At 32.5% G+C, this 23842-nt stretch overlaps 1 protein-coding gene across 1 annotated transcript; it reads left to right on the top strand.

Moving 5' to 3' along the window:
- Positions 1-3077: 3077 nt before the first annotated feature.
- LOC127718445 (uncharacterized) lies at positions 3078-22212 on the top strand. Its single transcript, XM_052224464.1, has 5 exons — positions 3078-3198; positions 6648-9422; positions 11266-11309; positions 11941-12109; positions 14123-22212. Exons 2-5 carry the CDS (start codon positions 6698-6700, stop codon positions 14440-14442), a joined length of 3258 nt encoding a protein of 1085 aa, XP_052080424.1. The 5' UTR covers positions 3078-3198; positions 6648-6697; the 3' UTR covers positions 14443-22212.
- The last annotated feature ends 1630 nt before the right edge of the window (positions 22213-23842 follow it).

Genomic DNA, 23842 nt, shown 5'->3' with positions numbered 1-23842 from the left:
TGAATCATTTCCCCTTATAATGTGAAGTTTAAAAACGATTAAATGTTTCAAAATTATATATATTCTATATTAAACAAACGTATAACGAATAAATGGGATTTCAACATCAAAATTTCGTCATTTTATTCGAATGCATGGAACATCATTTGGTGTTATTTGTTATCCCAAATGAATAAAGAATCCCATATTGCTTTAATTATAAAAGAGAGCCGAAAGATACCAAATGGAAATTCAAACTCATTAGTCGAAAACAAACTGACATCGTCATGGCAAAAACGAAAAGAAAAACCACTAAAAGACAAACAATAGCATACAAGACATGAACTCCATCAAAATCTGGGGGAGATCTCAGGTGCACCGGACGTGTAAGCATAACCTGCTTCATATGTGGCACCCGTCGTGTTGCTCATGTAAGTACAAACCCGGGGATAAGTCTTATTCGGTATGTCACATTCGAGAAAAAGAGGACATGATTGTGGTTACATATATCCGTCGTCATCTGCAAAACAGATATTCCATAAGGGTCAACCAACTCGTTCTGGCGTCCTTAAAATTTTCGACTGGGAAATAATTCAATCTCACCATTTGGAACTCTTGGTTTGATAGCTTCCTTGTACGTAGCAACCCTCTATCAAGGAAATCATGATAGAAATAAAATCTTGGAATCAAATGGATCATTTCCCCTTATAATGTGAAGTTTAAAAACGATTAAATGTTTCAAAATTATATATATTCTATATTAAACAAACATTATAACGAATAAATGGGATCTGTACATCAAAATTTCGTCATTTTATTTGAAATCTGCATGGAACAAATGACACACGAGTCCTCAAGTTGCAAGATCCATGTACCATAGGCATTGGTCTGGATGAGGTTTACAGCCATAGAAAAAAATGCCCCCGAAGAAAAATGGTCAAAATATAAAGAATAGAGAAAAATGGCCAACATAATCATTAAGAATAGAGAAATATTGGGTACTGAAATATATAGAATAGAGAATATAATGAATTTAAAATAAAGCATAAAAAATAGCATAAAACTAAAGAATATAGAGACCCGGCTCTGATCAAGATCAGAATATTGCCTTAATTTGTGTTTTAATGATCAGCAGATTAACTACAGATTCCTGACCAACGGCAACCACTGAACTACAGATTCCTGACTAAAGGCAATCACATGTTGACCCTGCTGTCAAACTTATGTTTTGGGTGTAGGTTGTAGGTTTGTGGTAGAGCAATGAGCAAGCGTGACAGGCAGATGCAGGGTGGTTTTGACTTTGTGATTTTCAGCTGTTGCAAGATAATTATCTTGTTGACTGGAGTCTTTTGACAGGCCTGAAAATAGTCAAATCTGTTTTCTGAGAATAGTCTTTATTCACTGCCTTCAATTTGAAAAGTCATATAATAACAATATTACATAATAAAATATAAAGTATAACAATGCAGTCAATAAATGAGATACAATAACAAATCATGGGTTATTAAAACTATAGTCTAAGATAGGAACTGTGAAGTTTCGTGCTATTTCACCTTGAACGGTGTGAACTCTTGAGCCTTTGTATGGCTTTTGAATTGTGCAGCCAGATATGCATGGGATTTGCAGTAAACAATTAAAAACATTATAAACTTTTCATTTGTACTATTTTAACAACCAAATATCTCTCTAATAATAATTTAAACTTATTCTCAGTAACATTTACCATTAAAAACATGTATTTACATTAAAACATAGCTGTAGGCTATTATTTACAGAAAAGTTTTATTAGTTACAAATATGTAACACAGCAACAAACGACTACCACTGAATTAAAGGCTCCTGACTTGGTACAGTCACCGTGATACAGAATGTGGCGGGTTAAACATGTTAGCGGGCGCCCAACCCTCCCCCTAACCTGGAACATTGATGTAACAGTACACCATAAGAACAAACTATACTGAAAATCAGTTGAAAAAGGCTTAGCTCATCAGATGGATACAAATAGAAATACATCTAACAAAAACACAGAGTGGACGTGACAAGGTACTTGTACATCCCAACAACAAAAAGACACGTAAGTACAGATCTGAGACTAGTCTTTTACTGACAGTGCATCAATGAACGAACGAACGAACGAACGAACGAACGAACGAACGAACGAACGAACGAACGAACGAACGAACGAACGAACGAACGAACGAACGAACGAACGAACGAACGAACGAACGAACGAACGAACGAACGAAGAAACGGAACGAACGAACGAACGAAGAACGAACGAACGGACGGACGGACGGACGAACGAACGAACGAACGAACGGACGGACGAACGAACGAACGAACGAAGAAACGGAACGAACGAACGAACGAACGAACGTACGCGAACGAACGAACGAACCCTTTTATCGCCAACATGGCAAACAAATTGAAACATATGTCTGATTCTCACGATTTATATGATTTTTTGTAGCCGATGACAACATTGTCAAAAAATGTAAACGATGCACCACTTTAATAAATCCTGCATCCCCCCTGTGCTTTACACGATGCGAAGGAACGGAAATAACGAACGGAACGAGCGGAACGAACAAAACGAACGAAACACACGAACGAACGCCCCCTTTTATCTCCAACATGGCCAAAAAACAAAACAAATGTCATGTTTCTCAATATATATGTTTTTTTTAGTATAACCTTATCAAAAAATATAACCCCGCCACTTTAATAAATCCTGGAACCGCCCCTGTGCTTTGCACGATGCTTTAGAATTTTAAGCTTTATAAAACAACAAATATAATTAATTGTATTAAAAGTTATTGACTTTTTTTTATTAATTGCATGCCTTTATTGAATGATTTGTTTTAACAGTTAATAACAATTTTAGGCGCTATAAATTTGTTTTATGGACTTCATACAAGGTAAAGATCATCTTAATCATAAAACTGACTAAATCTTTTATAGATTGGCAATTGATGACGTCGTAATATAATGGCTGTATATTGCTAATTGGGGCATGTTTGGGTAAAGAGTCAAACCTGGTGGCCCGTGAAAAATCGTTTTGTTTGTAAATCTAGTTTTTTTAATCATCCGATCAATATAATTAGCACTTCCTGTTTTTGATAATCAAAAGCAAACTGTTGAGTTTGAAGGAATTTAATGTATTTTCTGTTAAAATGATTACTATGGCAGCATTTGGTTGTCTCGAATATACTTCAAATGGTGAGAATACACTAAAATAAAAACAATTGCAAACGGATATCCTTCATTCGACCACTTACCTAGAAAATCGATCACAAGACATGTACATCAGTCATCACGTCCACTCTCCACATCTGTAAATTATTTACGTGATATGTCTGTTTCTATTTATAATTGCTCAAAGGATGTGTAAAGTAATAACTATATGAAAATCCTAGATTACACACACACACACGAGTTTTATCACTAACACTTGGAAAAAACCCAAAAGCTAAAATTTCCCATGTGGACTAACCTGAGGCATGTACATGTAGACTGTAGTTGAAAATTATGAAAGAAAAACATAGATTAAAACATACATGTATGGGATTCTGTTTCATAGGGGTTTTCTGCTTTAGATTCCACTGCAGGCTTAGGGAGGTCAAAAGTATTTCACCATACGGTACGGAAATTCTGCTACATTTTTATGAATTTCATATATACATCAAGTGTAATTTTTTTTTAAATCATCAAAAATTTATTGAGATTTTGTTGAAATTGTTACTGTTATAATTGTGTACAGTATTGTATGGTAGTTATGACACATGTATGAAGTATTTTAATGCCATTTCATTACTGAGAAATCATAATTTATGTTTTTATGCAAACACATGACCATCATTATGATCATGACCATGATGACAAACAGTCAGGGGTAATACTTATACAAGTCATGTTTATTTACTTGAAGAAGGAAAGATTAGTGCTAGCCATTAAACAGCCCTATAAAGGTGTAGTTTTTAAATTTCAATTGTTTAAGTAAATATAATGTGTGTCTTGGCTTGCTAATATGTAAATACTAATATACATGTATCATGTATATATATATATAACATATATAATTTGAAAATCAAGTAAGAAAAATTGTTTATCTACTTCATATTAATAAATATTTAAGGCTGAAACAGAAAAAATAAATTAATTTTACTTAAAATTTGTCAACCATTTCAAACTTTTTGTCATTTAATGATTTATGATGCGAAAAAGAGAGATAGCGATCATCGATCTTAGATTCCGTCATCGTGTCGGCGTTGCCATCATTTAGGTTCAGTCTGTGGTTAAAGGGGCATAAGCTGTCAAATTCATGTTCACCGATTTGACTCGAAATTCTCATATTTGATTTATAACATAATAAAACGTGTATCTAAATTATAAAAAGCCCAAAATAAACAATTTACAATGCATGGGCTCGATAATATGTATCAGCATTTCGTGTGTATTTTAGTCTAGACACCATCTAATTAACCATCGAGGTGACCTCTGAAGACTGCCGATGGTCATATAACCGATTTAAACATAAATATAGATATAAATAGATCGTGAAATAGTGCAATTGGATTTTTCTAGGTCTATTTGATTTCATATTATACATTAGGTAAAATATATGTTAATCATCATTTTTACCTGTACATGTATAAGAATGAGTGTTTGTGGATTAAATAAGTCAATCAAATGGTTTATCCTTGTTTCACTTTCAATGTTGACATTCTTTTCTTTTTAATAACTAAACACGCCTAATTCATGTGTAACCCATCTCTAGCTAAGGGGTTAAATTTAAGGTCACATGAATACGGATTCAATGAGGTTGAATTATTCACTTGCAAGTGAATAATTCATCAGCGATGTTTCTTAGCTTATTTTGACAAAATTGAACCAAACTGGCTGCTAAAAGCGAATTATTATTTCACTATTTCACTTTCATTAATGATTGAACAAAAACATTCATATTTTAATTAGGGCCCTGCCGAATGGCGGACGCCCTATAGTGATCAGTCTGTCCGTCTGTCCGTCCGTCCGTAACAAATTGTGTCCACTCTAAATCTAGAGAACCGTTATGATTTCAAAGTTTATACTTGACATGTATATAAACCAACACCAGAGGGTGTGTCATAATGTATGTACAACTTCCTAGGTCAAAGGTCAAGGTCAAAAACTTTGGTTTTAGTTGACAACCCCATGTCCTATGGTAAAGTTTGTGTCTGCTCTATATCTTGAGAACCGTTATGATTTCAAAGTTTATACTTGACATGTAAATAAACCAACACCAGAGGGTGTGTCATAATGTATGTACAACTTCCTAGGTCAAAGGTCAAGGTCAAAAACTTTGTTTTTAGTTGACAACCCCATGTCCTATGGTAAAGATCGTGTCCGCTCTATATCTTGAGAACCGTTATGATTTCAAAGTTTATACTTGACATGTATATAAACCAACACCAGAGGGTGTGTCATGATGTATGTACAACTTCCTAGGTCAAAGGTCAAGGTCAAAAACTTTGGTTTTAGTTGACAACCCCATGTCCTATGGTAAAGATCGTGTCCGCTCTATATCTTGAGAACCATTTATATTTGAATTCTTGGACGAGTTATTCTATAAGCATTCTGTAATGATCTATTTAGCATTATCATCTTATAATGTGTATTGTGATGTCATATAATTTCTATACACCTTATCCCTATTTGTCTGCCATAACTGGCCATCACAGATGTTACCGTAAAAATTTTGAGGTCATTAGTAGAGAAAATGTCTGATGTAAATAATTCAAGTGTTGCAAAATCTCTGGTCAAGTGTTGCAGATTCTGAAATACTGATAAGGTCTAATGTAGATAGAAAGTAAAATAACAAAAATACTGAACTCCAAGGAAAATTCAAAATACAAAGTCCCTTAACATGCTTAACAAATGGCAAAATCAAAAGCTCAAACACATCAAATGAATGCATGAAAAACAACTGTCATATACTGTACCTGACCTGGTGCAGGCAAATAGAGTTATTGTGGTAATATTGCAAAATGAATAACTGACATACAGTATACAAAAAAATCTTTAAAAAACATTTGTTGATTCAGGGAACTCAATTCTTGGACTAGTGTTTGATTTCAAGAAAAAGTTGTAGTGCTTCAAAATTATCTAGATTTTTACTTAAGATTTTTGGGTAAAGATTGCAAACCCTATGGTACTGAATTGATATCTAAATCTTCCAAGGCTTATCACTACCTTTCATAGTTCAAACAAAATAGTGCAGTGAAGTGATCTTTCTTTAGATCCTATCCAGGTCAATATCAAGCAATTTATTGATGATATGTTATACTTAGATATTCAAGTTACAGTACAATGTGTATTTGAATTACCATACTTATCAAGAAGAATTTTCTTTGTTAAAATTTATTTAAGTAATGCGTGTTGTATGAACATGATAAATCTGTGATAGAAATAAGTTCAACTACAAATGTATAATCATGAACAAAGGAAGATAACTCCAACTCAAATTTATAATTTGCCTAGCTACATTTGTAAATACAATTCAATGTTTTTAAATTCACAAAATTGCAAATTGAAAGCAACCTTTACCATCAGTGCTCACAAGCACTTTATATAAACTTCCAAGGAAATTGTAGTAGTAATGGTAATGTCATCTTTTTGTTTATTTACAGGTCTTTCTGATGAAGGGTAAAATTGCAAAAAATGACCTGAAGGTTTAGAAATGGAGCAACGTAGGCAAAAATCTCAAACCTTGCCACCAGGTGTTTCCCCAGGGAAAGCATCACCTGCCTCAAATGGTGGTCTGTTCAGAAGACTGAGGCGCAGGTTTAGGTTACGGAGTAAAGGATATGAGTTTGGAATACCAGAAGATGATAGTGTACAAGGGGTCTCTTTTAGGCGTAGGAGTGATGAATATTCTTCAAAATCGGAGCGGGATAAACAAAATGAAATTGCAAGAACTCAATCAGAAAGGCTTGCCCAGAAACCTATTATCACCGTTTTGAACCAGGGAAATAAGAAAAAGAGAAATAAGACAGATGTTTCGATGGTAAATGGAAATGGAAATGGGATATTTGAATTTGATAAATCAATGAACCGCAGCTTTGAGGAAGATAACACTGTGGAAAACGATTTTTTAGTTGCAGACGACGAAGCTATCGATTTGGATAACACTATCATGGAAAAGGATGAGATATTTATAGAACCTGATCCAGGCTACGAAACACTAGACGAAGTTCGTCGGAAAATGAAACTCCACCAAATGGCTGAAAGTATGGTTGTTAGGTCTACAAATAACTCTATTCAGGAGAATTTCGAAAGAGAAAGTAATCTTAGGGTCAGTCAGCATCGTAGAACTCAGTCATCTGGAACCGCAGACAATTGTTTTCGGTCAAATGATCTGATAGGACTTGATCCAAACAGAGACAGCGGAATAGCAAGTCCATGGATAGATGTAAGTCCAGACAGTCTTCAAGCATCTTCTTGTGTGAGTGATATCAATCTGACAGGGTCAATGTCAAGGTCACAGAGACCCTATACAATCTGTGGAAATTCTCCAAATTTAACTAGAATAGGAAGTTGTCCTATTAAAAATGAAAACATGAATATGCATGAGGAAGGCATGTCACATGATAATCATGGAATTTGTAATTCTGATACTTGTTTGTGTAAGTATAGTGGCACAGGCGATCTCTACGCAAACCCAAAAATTTTATTTCGTAAAAGATCTCAAAAAAAGGAGACATCACAGACGTTGTCTATATCAGATAAACAGAGTTTTGAAAATAACATGGATATTCCGAACAAAACAATGTCTCCTGAGGAAGGACCACCTCTTCCTGCAAGGAAATATAGCATGTATGATGATCTGAAAACTCCAGACTCTTTAAAGAGCTACAGTGACGAAATTCAAAGTCCTGAAAATGTTTTAATGGCAAAATTAGATACTGCTGATCGTAACTTGAATGACATTGAATTAACTAGAGAAAACAAAGATATTCAAAATCAAGGTTTTAAGCATGTTAACGTTGATAAAATAAAAAACTGTATCGAAGACAGTGCTATATCATTAACAGATAATGCAGGAGAAGATTGTCATTGTAGCCATAGTAACATTAATGAAGAAAACAAAAAATTAAAATCTGATACAAATGGCTTCAGTGAGTATGATTCAGTTACTGAAAGTGAAAGTAGTGAAAATGCTGACTCATCGAAATGTGAAAATGAAAGTACATCTTGCATATCAGATACATGTGGTAGTCTGTCCGTTTCTATCAGTTCAAGTGATACGGTCAAATGTATTGTTCTTGATTCGCCATTATCAACAGAAGGGGAGAGCATTCCGGAGGAATTAGAAATCTTACACATATCTGAGGAAGATGAGGGATACGCAGAGGTCAAGGACGTAGAGATGATTAAAAGAAAGGAAAGGGAAGTTAGATTAGGCTGGATATCGGAGGGATTAGAAAATACATATACGGATTGTGGTAAAATGTCGAAATATAGTGCTAGTGTAGTGAATGAAAAGGTTAATAGTTCTTTTAACACCTATAGCTATAATGTGGATAATACAGGAGATAGTGCTAAAATGATTGATTATGCAAAAGACAATCAATCAGGACAAAATTCGGTGTCCAATCGTGAAAAATTTGAAATACCGGTAGAGTTTGAGAGCTATGCGTCAGTGAGGAGCGACCTATGTTGTGAAGACAGTTTGTTGAAGAATGAAAGCATTTCATTACATAGTGAAGGCATGATCGAAGGGGCAACAGGTCATGTAAGCACAGATGTCCGTCAAAAAGTGAATTTAGATTTTGAAAGTGATTTTTATGATAAATGTGAGAATGTAGGTAATCCAAAAAAGAATTTTGTTCCAACTCCAGAAACTTCACAAACACAGTATTTTAGTGATTCACGATTTGAATATAGGGCATTTGGTAATCATCATAGGAAAAGTTCTACGCTAGATTCTGTCAGTTCATTCGCAGAAAGTGACGATAATTCTAGTATTCGCTCGACTGAGGTTCTCAGTGATATTCATGTGATGTCATATGAAGATGATGCTGATGCAATTTTAGAAAGCCTGGCGAGTAGACGGAGTTCCTTTGCTGATGATTTGGATAGCGATTCAAATGGAGTGAACGAAGGAGCATGTGCAGAGGCAAGTTCAGAAGTTCATGATCAGGGTTCACAAAATCAAATGTCAAATCTCCAAAGACTTCCTGACTTTTATTACGACGATTCAGAACCCATTCACATGACAATAGCTGAATTGTATAACCAAAAAAATGATTCTGATGTTACTAACACTACAGAGGGGACAGAAAGAGATCAGAATGGTAATGTTGACTCTGTTGGTCCATCAGGCCCACCAGTATTGAGACAAAGGTCTGTAGACATTGATAGTAGACCACCAGCAGTTGTTCCAAGATTACACAAAGAATTAGGTAAATGTTTTAAGTACTGATCATCAGGATTCATTTATTTTCATGGGTGCCAATTTTCTTGGATTGAGAAATATTTGAATTTTCGTGGATACTTGATTTTTCTTCATTTTCCGAAATCCTACACATCATGCATATATATATACAAGTCTTTAAAAGTTTTGTAATTCTTTGAACATTTAAATTTATTATAATTACTGGTTGACCTGTGTTCCCGAAATTGATATCCCATGAATAATAAAAATCCACAGTACATTGTAAGTCAGTGCAAGCTGAACATCTTACAAGCATTGACAAGTCATTTATACATATACTAACCATCTTGCATCATGCATATGCATACATACATGTACAAATGATGTATGTAACGAATAACTGTAAAAAATATATGAGGGTGTGGATGGGGTTTACAGAATAGAGAATAATTTATCTGTTTCTTTTGATTTTCCATCAACATTAATGTTTAAAAAGCTTGCATGGATGACTATATTTACAAGAATACAATATTTTCAAGCTGTGTTAATGTTTAAATGTACGAATGGTCTAGCACCTGATTATCTATCTATTAAATTTACTGCTTGTACTGATCTTTATAATTATTGTCTCAGGTCGACAACGTCAAGACTTCTTCATGTACCAAGACCTAATTCTGAATTTTTAAAAAGAACATTTAAATATTCTGGTCTTATTACTTGGAATAATTTACCAAATAATATTAAAGAAATAAATAATTTAGATACATTTAAGATCAAATGTTCAAACTATTTTCAAACTGTACAGAATGAAGATGCTTGATTCTAATGTATTTTTTCTTCTTCTATTGAATGCATATGTACTTATTCAATATTTAAGCTGCTATGTATAACAGTATTATGTATTTTATTTTGTTTGTATTTTGGTTTTTTTTTTTTTTTTTTTTTTTTTTCTATTTGTATTAATAGTTTTTGAAGGCCTCATGGAAGATTAACATGTAATTGTTAAATGTGTTACCTTCGTTAAATAAAGAATTTTATTATTTATTATTATTTATTAAAGGGTTTACAAAAAAAAAAACAGAATAGTGAAAATAGGGCAAAAAAATAAAGAATAGAGAATACATGGAATATTGGGGTGCTAATTATAAAATAAAAGGAATAGAGAGTAATAGCCGAAAAAATAAAGAGAATAGAAAAAAATGGTCTAAAAAATAAAGAATACAGAAATGATGGACCCCCCCCCCCCCAATCCAGACCCTCATATATTTGCAACCGTCATATCCCCATCAGTGTTAGCTCTTTAACTACAAGAACTTGTTAGTTATTCATATTACATGTATGCATTACAAAAAGAAATAATTTTACTAATGATTTTGGTGTATTAACGTCATGGCAAATTGAAAATATAGAAATCGTTATAATAGTTTTTACAATTATAAACTGTACATATTCTTTTGCTGAAATATGGAATTATATAATCATGATATCAAAAAGCTACCACAAAAAAATCCAAATAGAATAAGGGCAGACAAATCCATGGCAAAGAAAATAAAAAAAATATTGGAAAAGAAGACATACACTATATGTACAGTCTACCGCATGCTACCAATGATTTAGATTTTTACATATCTACTAGTCCACTGACACTGGGCACAGAGAGAGAAAATTACTAAGTGCTCTTCAGTGTTCTTGTTGGCTGCTATACAGCCTTTTTGCTCTGATGCAGCCTAAAGCAATTATCAATCAATCAAGCATTGTTCTTGAAAAATGCAAAAGTCTCCTATTGTTATCTCTTTATGATACATGTAAAAATGTATTTTGAATAAATCTACAGTAAAATTAAAATGACACTCAATTGTTGTCTATTTCAGGATACAGGCAAGATTTTATGGAAAGTATGCAACAGTTGAAAGATGTAAGTCTTAAAACAATACATTTGAGCTGTGTCGGATTGAAATCGACCTTATGCAAATGAATATCAAGACATCTTATTTCGGGTTGAAAAAATCTCTATGCATTATCTGTAATTGTTTGAAAATTGTTGATATAAGAACCCTTCAAAACAGGCCAAAATTTATCTATTATTTTGTATTTGAATGTTCCAAAATAAATCAAAAAAAGTCTGATACTTATGTACCTGTATTCGTGCACTTGCATTTGTAGGTCGATTTCAATCTGACGCAGCTCATTTATGAAAGTTCTTCTTAGATGATCATGAATAAAAAAAATATTTAATGGAGTATACAAAAACAATGAAAAAACATCTTACATGTAAGTGACACAAATGACCAACAGACACCATCATCCAAACAAAAAATAATTGAGAATGTTTTAAAAGCAAAAATAAAATTGTATTAAAAAATGAGACAGAAGATACCATGAGACAATCAGAATTTATAAGTCCAAGACATACAGACAATACAGTGGCCAAAATGGAACATGTAAAAAGACAAACAATAGTCTACAAAATGAATGACACAGAAAACTAAAGACTGAGCAACTAGAACCCTACAAAAAACCATTTTTATCTAATTATAATTTTACAGTGTGGCTGGTACTGGGGTCCGTTAAGCTGGGAAGAGGCTGAGATTAAGCTGATAGACAAACCCGATGGATCTTTCTTAGTGCGCGACAGCTCTGATGACAGATATATCCTGAGTTTGTCCTTCAACATGCAAGGTCGTGTACACCACACGAGAATTGAACATCACAAAGGTAGGTTGAAATGTTGGGGAATTTCTTTTTAAAATATTATTTTATTAAAATAATCTATAGTTGCGCTGATGAGTTAAAATGCTTTTATCAACCAAACACAGATTAAATTCGAATATGGGTGGTGTCAATCTCAATGTTCTTGAGTTATGTCCCTTTATAAATGGAAAAAATACTTAATTTGCCATTTCCGCAATCTAACTTTAGTTTGCCTCAACCAAATATAACGAAACTTATATACAATGCTTATTACCACCAAACATAATGAAACTTATTACCACCAAACATAATGAAACTTATTACCACCAAACACGGATCAAGTTCGAATTTGGGTAGCGTCACTTTCACTCAAGTTATGTCCCTTTATAAATTGGAAAATTGCTGAATTTGTATTATATTTACAAGCGGGGGCATTTGTGTCCCATGGACACATTCTTCTTTTATTCAAGAAGAGTTATGCATGGCAAAACGAGGAGTTTTTATACGACCGCAAAAAATTTTTGTGGTAGTATATTGGTATGACGTTGGTGTCGTCGTTGTCGTCCGAAGACACATTGGTTTTGGCACAATAACTTTAGTTAAAGTGAATGGATCTCTATGAAATTTTACCATAAGGTTCAATACCACAAAAGGAAGGTTGGGATTGTTTTTGGGGGTTATGGTACCAACAGTTAAGGAATAAGGGGCCAAAAATAAGCATTTTTGTAACTTCCAGACAATAACTTGTGTGTTAGTGTATGGATCTCTCTGACATTGTACCACAAGGTTCCATATCACAAAGGGAATGCTGGGATTGATTTTGGGGGTAATTGCCTTAAAATTTTAGTAATTAGGAGCCTAAAAAGGGGCAAAAAACAAGCATTTTTCTAGTTTCATGACAATAACTTGTGTGTAAGTGCATGGATCTTTCTGAAATTGTACTACAAGGTTCCATATCACAAAGGGAAAACTGGAATTGAGTTTGGGGTAATTGCCCAAAATGTTTAGGAATAAGGGGCCAAAAAGGTGCCAAAAATAAGCATTTTTCTAGTTTCCAGACAATAACTTGTGTTCAAGTGTATAGATCTCTCTGAAATTGTACTGCAAGGTACCATACCACAAAGGGAAGGCAGGGATTGATTTTGGGGGCAATTGCCTCAAAATTTTAGGAATAAGGGGCAAAAAACAAGCATTTTTCTAGTTTCAGGACAATAACTTGTGTGTAAGTGTATGGATCTTTATGAAAATGTACTACAAGGTTCCATATCACAATTGGAAAGCTTGGTTTGAGTTTAGGGGTAATTGCCCTGAATGTTTAGAAATTTGGGGCCAAAAAGGGGTAAAAAAACAAGCATTTTTCTAGTTTCCAGACAATAACTTGTGTTCAAGTGTACATGTATGGATCTCTCTGAAATTGTACTGCAAGGTACCATACCACAAAGGGAAGGCTGGGATTGAGTTTGGGGGTAATGAATCATAAGGGGGTTCAAAAAATTTGGAGGAGGGATTTTTTTTCCTTTTTTTTTCTTTAATATTTTTCATTTTAAATTGGTTATTTCTGATTTATATATAAAAGCAAATAATAATGATATGGTTTGAATAGGTCAATAAAAATTTTTTAAGTTCTTAGACCACATTCATTCTGGGTCAGAAACCTATGCTGTGTCAAATATTTAATCACAATCCAAATTCAGAGCTGTATCAAGCTTGAATGTTGTGTCCATACTTGCCCCAACTGTTCAGGGTTCTACCTCTGCGGTCGTATCAAGCTGCGCCCAGCGGAGCATTTTATTAAAATCTGTAAGGGTTACCGCTGGATGCCATAAGTTATTTTGATTTAAATTGGAAAATAAAAATCACTAGAATTTGTCTTGTATAGGAAGATGACATTTTTTGTACACAAAAATTATTGTGACTTGATCATTTTCTGTTGGTCATGGTTTTATTTTATTATTTAAACATGAAATATAACACAAAACAAAAGTATGATGTCCTATCAGAAGTAGAATTAACATGTAACATATCTTTTTGTTTTAGGAAAATTCAGCTTTTGGTCACAACCAGACACACATGGGAAGTCAACCATTAAACAATTCATAGAACAATGTGTCCAGAATTCTAGAAATGGACAGTTTCTTTATTTTGTACGGCCCTCCGGGCCAGGAGCACCTCCAATGCCAGTTCATCTTCTCCACCCAGTATCAAGATTCAAACAGATGCAGTCGTTGCAGCACACTTGCCGATTTAAGATTCTACAAATTGTTCGTCGAGATCATATTGACTCCTTGCCAATTCCTACCAGTATAAAGAATTACCTGAAAGAAGCTCAGTACTACGTAGAGTTTCTTGAGGAATAGATTATCAACAAGCCAATAATTTTTTTGTCTCCTGTAGATTCAATATTATTCGTGGGATACCAATTTTTTGTGGATTTCATGTGTATAAGAAAACCACAAAATTAAATGTTCCACAAAGTATACATGTTCTATAAGCATGTATGAAGGCTTTGTCAAAACCACGAAATCAAATATCATGAAAACATAATTTTACCTCAATACTGTGGATTCATTATTATTCGTTGGATACCAATTTCTGTGGATTTTGTGGGTACAGGTGAACCATGAAATTAAGTGTTCCACGAATTACAAATTTTCTATAAGGTTATATGCAGTCTTCGGCAAAACCACGAAATCAAATATCCACTAAAATGCCAATTTTCCTCAATCCACGAAAATTGGTACCCACGAAAATAAATGAATCCACAGTACATGAAAATTAGTATCCACAGTGTTTGTTTTCATCATGCTACATATATTGACTTCTTGCTAGTTTCCAAACCTAGTGTAACTTATTTCAAGAGGCATTGTAAAGGTTCAACATTTATATTAGTTAAATGGCCACATTTGATGGTCTGGATGGGGTTTACAAAATGGAGAATAAAGGACCAAGAAAATATAGCATAGACAAAAAAGGGCCAAAAAATAATAAATAAAGAATAATGGGCTAAAATATAAAGAATAGAGAAAATAACATAAACATTTAAAAATACAAAAATAAAGGACACCATCCGGACCCTCATTTCTTGCTAGGTTCCAAACTTATCTTAACTTTTTTCATGAGGCATTGTACAGGTTCAACACTATAGTTTAATTGTCACTTGTTGCTTATTTCCAAATCTATTTTAATTTTTTTCATGAGGCATTGCAAAGATTCAATGCTATTATTATTTTCTAGTCCTGTAGATATCTGCAGCAAATATACTTGAATGTGTACAAATACTAAAGAAATTTTTTTCTGAGTTTGCAAGTTGACCAAAAAATCAATATTATCCCTTTGTGTACTAACTACATGTCCTATTGAAACAATAGCTAGTTTTTATAAGCCAATCAAATCATGGAACAAAAAAGTATTTACAAAAATATCGAACTTATGAAGAAAATGGTGGGTTAAACCGGGGTTTATAGCTAGCTTTATAGGAAAAGGATCATTAAGAATCCTGTTTAACCAGATTATTTGAAGATTTACAATAGCTAATGTAGAATCTAGAATTCCTCGAGCACACTTAATTTATTGGATGTAGTACACGCTAAAATAATTCAGCTGTAAAGGATTTTCAAACATATCGTCTGTTTTCATTAATGAAAAAAAAAAGATATCTGAAAGGCTGTGACATAGATAGATTGCTGTTTCAGAATCTAATGCATACTGGGTAATATTTTCAAAAGCATACACCAAAACGCTGTGATTGGCTAACAACATGCCAAACAATTAAAGTTCAACCAATGGTGTGACGTTATATTCATTTTGGGGGTTTGAACAAGGAAATTACCCATGGCCCTTTTGGTTCTGAAATGGTGAATTCTTATTGGAGGTTACCTGAACTTTTTAGGAGAACAAGAAATATTTTATAAATGTATTTTATAATAAATTACTTTTTAATACAATATTTGACTAGGAGAAAGTTTTAAATTTACCTTCTAAAAGTCAATACTGTAAATTCAGAAATTATTGTGTGCATTTATTATTGCGATTTTTGAAGAATGGACAAAAATGCAAGATGAATTATTGCAATTTCAGGAAAATGTGCATTAAGTTATATGGATCAGATATCAGAATTCGGGTTCTTCTTATTGCGGTGCTCACCCAGTCGCATTATTTGCATTAATTAAAACCTCACAATTATTTCTGAATTTACAGTAGATTGATATTTGAAATTTTTTAAACACTAGGCTGTCTATCTTCTTTTAAACCAAGGAAGGAGACTGGCAATAAATGTAATAATGATATAAAATGGCCAAACTATATATTAAACATTTGCCACTGTCTGTAAGTAAATTTACGATGTTGAAAATTTTAAACAATTGATCTCAAAGAAACTTTTTCCAAATGATACAATTCCTTATTTTTATTTTCACGGAGTTTAACTTACCGATTTTTAGGACCAAACCTGTTTGTGATGATTTTATTTCACGTTTTTCTCGCCGTCAGATCCTGTGTTCAAGCTTTGCTCTGAGGGATCTGAAAACACTCCATTTTACTTCCTGTTCTGATGTTTATAAAATCAACCTATGAAATTCCTACCTACAATTTTTTGAAGGTGTGTATAATTAGGACAAAACTAGAGGATCCCAAAAGGCCTTTTAAACAGAAAGTAGGACGGAGTGTTTTCAGAACCTTGTAAGCAAAGCTTGTATTCTAATCAGATTGTTATCATCTTGAATAGCAAATTTCCTAGACAGGATATTTTGACGATTTTATCCTAATGACAAATTAAGCAAAATGGAAAATAAATTTCTAGTGAAAATTATCTAATTTTGTCTAAACATGTTATATGACATTATGAAAAAAAAAATTTCAGTTGATGACTTCAAATATTTCTAGAGGAAACAATTTTGCCCTGTATTGATGTACAATAGGGAAAACCTTGTTAATTTCCTGTTACATTTCTTTGCTTCAGGAATATACTGTGGATTCATTATTTTTCGTTGGATACCAATTTTCGTGGATTTCGTGGGTAAATGGGAACCACGAATTTCAATGTTCAGCGAAGTACAAATTTGTTATAGGCTTTTATGCAGACTTGACAAAACCACGAAATCAAGTATACACGAAAATACAATTTTTCCTCAATCCACGAAAATTGATACCCACGAAAATAAATGAATCCACAGTAGGCATTTTTTCAAAACAGAAAACATTATCTGAACCTAATGCTTAGGAATAAGTGTAAGACAGTGTGGTTTCCTATTTCTTTTTTATATATAATTATTCAGAGCTTAAAACAAGTATACAAAATTGTTATTTTGCTTTCAGGTTTTAAATAATTTCTCTTATTTTTAGCCGATTTTTTAACAACAAAATTGTTAACACATGTTTGCCATTTGATGCTGTAGATTTTCAATTCCTGCAGTCTTTTCAATGCAATTTTAATCAGTAACTTCTTATCGGTATGCAGATGTAGCATATATTCTCATTGTAAACAGTTTTCTCTTTAAAAAAAAGATGTTTTCTCTATTATAAAAGACTTGTGTTATACATTCTCATTTTAAACAGTTTTCTCTATAAAAAAAAGAAAGACTTGTTGAAAAGTATGGCAAAAGTATTCCATTTTTTACTATGTTTGTATTTTTACACCAAAAAATTATCTATGATCACAAATTACTTCCCTTTTATCAACTGTAGAAGTCTAAAGAAAAAGGGGAGGTAATCTAACACAAGTTGTTAATTTTAATTTTTGTGCCAAATTAGTACTTAGTTATGCTTTGTTATTTATATATTGTTTATTTTTATTATTATTTAACTTGACATTTTTTACACGTTGTAATACAAATTGATGGTGCTTTTTTCATTAATTTCAATCATATTTCATTGCAATGTATATCTTAGGTGATAAATGTTATTTATTTTGTATGAATGAAAGGGCTTTTCCAGAATTAGTTGAATGGGGGTGGGGGGGTTAGGGGTATCGGAAGGCACTTTTATTAAAATTTGATGGGTGGTGGTTATTTAAGATGGAAATGGGAGGGGGGGGGAGGTCGGAAGGTACTTTTATTAAAATTTGATGGGTGGTGGTTATTTTAGATGGATAGCCTTAACAATTATATGAAATAATCAAATGAAATTTTATGCATGGCAGGGTTAAATAAAACATGCTTTCCGACCCCATAACCCCTTTCCCATACATTTATTTCTGGAAAACCCATTAACAAGTTGTCTCCCTTAATTATATTACACATATGGTAGATTAATGAGAATTTTGTCCCTAATGGTGAAATAATTGCATATATTACCTCCCCTTGTTAGCTTGGTTGACTGCTAAATAACTGACAATTCAATATTCAGTCAGTTGTGGCTCTTGAATGTTAGCTGGATGAGACATTTGATTTTTTCTTTTCTAAGAACTGTTCTAAAATTTATCATGGAATGGGGGATGGGAGGTTCTCAAATTCAATAATTGTGGGTAGTTGTATTTTTCTTAGAATAATGTAAAAGAAAAATGTAAAAATCATAATTTTACTTTATAGGTGGTTGGGGTCTAACAAAAGTGCCTCCCATGCCCCATGTGTTTTATTTTAGAACATCCCCTAACAGGTCTAAAGTATCAAAGGGAGGTAATTGATAAATAAAATAAAGATAACTGACTTATGATAGTTATCATTTTCATTTTATACTCTTAGATGTCTTACCAAATAATGTAATTTAATCATGTTAATTGTTATGTTATGTTGAATGTACAGTTTTGTATGTATTGATGTCTGATTCCCATAAACAGATAATGTTTCCTGCAATATAGATTTTCTCACTTTCAATCAGTAGAGCATCTTGGTTTTAAAAACAGATTTTGTTTTAAAGTTTTCAACCCTTTTGAAGAGATTTTTATTGGTCATGAAAGTACCTACATGATGATTCAGATAAAATTATATGTAGTTATAATATTTACAGTGATTTGGTTAGATACAAAAACATGTGATTTCGAAACCATTGGTTTTCACCGTGTATGACAGAATTTATCTTAACAGAGTGAATATTTACGGAACGGATGGTTGCATTTTCTTTAGAATTTTGTAAAAATTTCAAGTAAAATGAAATTATACATTATTGGGGTCTAAAAAAGGTACCTACCACCACTGTGATTTGGTTAGATATAAAGACACGTGATTCCGAAACCATTGGCTGTTACCGTGTATTACAGAATTTTGGCTTAATAGAGTGAATATAAACTGAACATCCTTATACTTACGTATTGAACGGGTTAGTTATGGTGGTATTTTGTTTATATAAAGCTGGTTTAATATAGTGATGATTTTATAACAAGCAGTCATTGTTCAAGCTACTCAACTTAAATACTTTGGATTTGATTGGTTAGAAAAGATTTTAAAAAAATTAAGAAATCTACTTATTTTTATGAAAATTATGGTATCTAAAAATAGTTTTGTGTGAAGTTTCCTGCTTAATTACAATTATTTAAGGAATGACTGTAATATTTTTTCTGTCTATTCGAAATAACATAAAAAATGTGGTGCACACTGAATAACCAGCGTAGCGGGTTATTCAAAAGTGTGCACCACAGTTTTTATGTTATTTTGAATAGACAGAAAAAATATTACAGTCATTCCTTATAATTTAATTCTAAATTTCATTTTTAAGGTGTAAATTTTGAAAAAAACGTTGGTGACGTCCCGGTCACATGACAAAATTATGTCTATGAGCTGATAGACAAAACACTTTCAACCAATCAGAAGACGTGTTACATCCAAAATTAAATTATTGAAGGATAAGGTTGGTTGAACATGAAGTTTTTTTGTGATTAATATTTTTCATAATGGCCGTTCCAGATTTAATCATATGAGTGGATGGATAAAGGCACTCAAATTAATAAATTATGGAGTGATTGCATTTTCTTTCAAATTTTGTAAGAATTTTAAGTAAAATGAAAACTTTATATTATTAGTGGTTTGGGTCTAAAAAAAGTGCCTCCACTATGAGTTTAAATCTGTAACAGCCCTAATTAGTCACCGTAGATTTGCTGTTTCATTTGCCCAATGTATGCTTTTTTATCCCTTTGTATTTTTATAAAAATTTAAACAGAAGCTTTGCATACAAGAATAGAAAGTAGCAACTGTACAGGAAGGATTTTCCAATTAGAGGTTAGAGGTTAGAGGACATGTTGGGGAAGTTTCATTCCCAAGCATGTTGATTTATATATTGTAAGAAATGAATGTATACATGTTATATAAATATTTTATATACTTGTTTCTGATGAAGTGCCATGGAATTGTGTAAAAAAAAATGAAGTTAACTTAAAAAAAAACCATAAATATAATCAGTTTTGTGTTGTGATTGTACCTTTTGTATTGCTACATTGACTTATCTTGACTGGACATGGATTTAATAGTGATGTATGTTAGAGGGCAAGGAAATGTCATTTTTAAAGCATAAACACTGCTAAACTAATTTTACCATCTTAGTATTAATGTAAAAAGTAAAATAACATAAATATCGAACTCCAAGCAAAATTCAAAACGGAACATTCCTAATCAAATGGCAAAATCAAAAGCTCAAACACATCAAACGAATGGATAACAACTGTCATATTCCTGACATGGTACAGGCACTGGCAGTATTTTGAATTGATATCATTCAATTACAAATTAAAAACGAAATTTTAATAATTTTTTTTGAAAAGTTCTTGCTTTAAATATTCCTTTAAAAAATGTTTAAGATTTATTAAAGGAGCAATACTAAAAATCAATGGCTTTAGCCTAAGTTTCCCAAGGGAGACAATTTTGGCACAAATGTATTCATTTTTTAAGGGGAGATAATTAATTTGGTGTTATAAAGCTGAAATGAAATTCATTTGACAATTACTTTTCATTACTATTGAAAAAGCTAGAATAAAGGATCAGTACTCTTTTTTATTTCCCTTTCTGATAGCAATTAGATTGTACCACTATTTTTGATAAACTTGGCCTTTCATTCACACACTTTACATGAAGTCCTACAGACTCTTTTCAGTTTTTGAGTGAGTGGCTGCAGTTATCCTTTCCTCCCCCCCCCCCCCCCCCCCCCCATCCCTCCTCCTTTGATCGGCAAAAAAATCTTGTGTTTCTCATGATATATATGTTTTTTAGCAATTGTCCAATTTTATTTTAAATATTCTCTTTTCAAAAATATTGGAATCGCCCCTGGTTAACAAATCAAGAAACTCCTTCAAAATAACTATTTTACTATATAATATAATTTAAGTATTGATAGAAGCAAGAATTTACATTTTCAATGCTAACCCTTAGTAAATGTTGTGACATAATTTTACTTAAATAAGAATTCTCATAAAAATCCTAAGAGTAAGAAATCAGTGTGCTGTTGCCAATGTGTAAATTTGACCTTTTACTCGCACACTTAACACAAAATCCTACAGACTTTATTCAGTTTGTGAATTAGTCAACAAATTTCCTTCAAAATAACCTTAAATCCTTTAATTTATTACATTGGTTGCTATAAAATACTGTGATTTCCTAGCTAAATAAAAACATATAATTTCACATGTGAAATAAATCTGATAATTTCACTCTTCTGGCGTCATACAACAATGGGTGTTGTTCCAACAGTGTCGATGACTTTCCGTCAAAACTAATACAGAATGCCTGGAAAAAGATATAGTTCAATGTATTTTATACTTTATTTCCATGTAAAAGCCCACGGTCAGTGTAATAAATAGAATATTCACATTCGTGAATTAACGTGTTGTTCGGTCACTTGTGAAATATTTTTCTATTTTTTAATTCTTGGATAGTTATATTATAAGTATTATTAATTTAACTAATGATGGAAGAAAGTATTTACATTTTCAATCCCAACCTTTTATAATAGATGCAATGTAAGACTTTTTTTTTGTGATTAGATGTGGGGAATTGATTATTTAATTTAGAATTCTCAAAAAAAAAGTCAGAAATCAGTGAAGCGTATCAATGTTACATAAGTGCTATTTATAGTTAGTAAATGTTGTAGAGTATTATTGAATAGTTGTTGTGTTTTGTTTGTAATTGCTCACCTTATGAAGGATATTGTTACCATGGTGATCTGCTTATCATGTTTCATGTGATCACAGAATAAATATAAACACCCATTGTTTGTGTTTTTCATTATTACTATATTTTACTTGTAGAAAAGTCATGCATTACATGTAAGTATATAGTTATAGCCAATGTGGAATTTACTTCATTATTTAAAACGAGATGGATTCATCCAACACAAAGTTTAAAAAAAATCTTCCTAGTAAAACAAAAACATGCAGATTAAACAGTTTACAAGGAGTTAGCTAAAACCAGAGCTAGTCTTGAACTTCCTGTGGGACCAGATTTCTAGCCCCTTGTCGAAAGCCTTGCTGTGTATTGATGAATAACCACAATAAAAGTGCTGCTCCTTTTCTCTTTGTTTTGTCGTGTTTAGAGATTTTTGTCATGAATTTCTTATTTGTTTCATTAAATTATTAAAGAATTGAAGAAAAAGCAATAGAAATGGGAAAAAAAGTTTCATATTAATCATTGGAGCAGTGGAAAAACATCTTTAATGGCACCAGCTAAGGCACTTTCTTACTGAAAATGACCAGAGAGATTAGGACATGTTTAATTGTGCCATTTTCAGGCATTTTCCAAATGAAGAGGGTAATTTCAACAAGGTTTTATTTTGCAAAATACAATCAGTTTCAAAGAGAATGTGATTAACTTTGATCAGTTTGTTGATGTGGTTCATAAGTGTATCTCGTTTCTCGTTTTTATACGACCGCAAAAAGTTAAAGTGAATGGATCTCTATGAAATTTTACCATAAGGTTCAATACCACAAAAGGAAGGTTGGGATTGATTTTGGGGGTTATGGTACCACCAGTTAAGGAATTAGGGGCCAAAAAATAAGCATTTTTTGTAACTTCCAGACAATAATAACTTGTGTTTAAGTGTATGGATCTCTCTGAAATTATACCACAAGTTTCCATACCACAAAGGGATGGTTAGGATTGGCTTTGGGGGGTTATGGCTCAAACCATTTAGGAATTAGGGTCAAAAAAGGGAAAAATACAAGTGTTTCCTGGTTAATGGACAATTTAAAAGCAGTGTAAGGGAGGTAATCCAAAAAAAATTGTACAATGTTGGATTACCTCCCTTACACTGCTTTTAAATTATCTATTTAAGACTTTAATGATGTATTTAAATTGGTGATTATGGTTGCAAACTCCATTAGAAATTTGAATTGAGATTATGACCATATCTTGAGGGAAAGAATTTTTTTTTTTTAAAGTGGGGGGAGTGGGGTTAAAAAGAAATTGTAGCAGGCAATTTTTTTTTTTCATTTTAGATTTCAGAAATTAGAAAGAAAATTTCTTCAAATTTTTTTTTTTTGCAAAAAAAGGGGGTTCTTTGACTACTACAGTTATTCGGTGTCAGAAACCTATTATGTGTCAAATATTTAATTACAATCCAAATTCAGACTTGTATCAAGCACGAATATTGTGTCCATTTTCTCCCCAACTGTTTTGGGTTGGACCTCTGCGGCCGTATCCAGCTGCACTCAGCGAAGCATTTTATTTTTATAGATTAGACTGTTGGTTTTCCTGTTTGAATGGTTTTACACTAGTCATTTTTGGGGGCCTTTATAGCTTGCTGTTGGTGTGAGCCCAGACTCTGTTGAAGGCTATACTTTCACCTATAATTGTTTACCGGTACTTTTTACACATTGTGACTTGAATGGAGAGTTGTCTCATT

The sequence above is a fragment of the Mytilus californianus genome, unplaced genomic scaffold (assembly GCF_021869535.1).
Source record: "Mytilus californianus isolate M0D057914Y unplaced genomic scaffold, xbMytCali1.0.p SCAF_10, whole genome shotgun sequence".
Classification (NCBI taxonomy): domain Eukaryota; kingdom Metazoa; phylum Mollusca; class Bivalvia; order Mytilida; family Mytilidae; genus Mytilus; species Mytilus californianus.
This window is presented reverse-complemented; position numbering and strand designations above follow the sequence as displayed.

Excerpts from the sequence above, each read along its gene's own strand:
- LOC127718445 (XM_052224464.1), top strand. The coding sequence starts at position 6,698 with ATGGAGCAACGTAGGCAAAAATCTCAAACCTTGCCACCAGGTGTTTCC. Across the intron at positions 11,310-11,940 it reads GTATGCAACAGTTGAAAGAT|TGTGGCTGGTACTGGGGTCC; the intron begins GTAAGTCTTAAA and ends ATAATTTTACAG. Across the intron at positions 12,110-14,122 it reads GAGAATTGAACATCACAAAG|GAAAATTCAGCTTTTGGTCA; the intron begins GTAGGTTGAAAT and ends TTTTTGTTTTAG.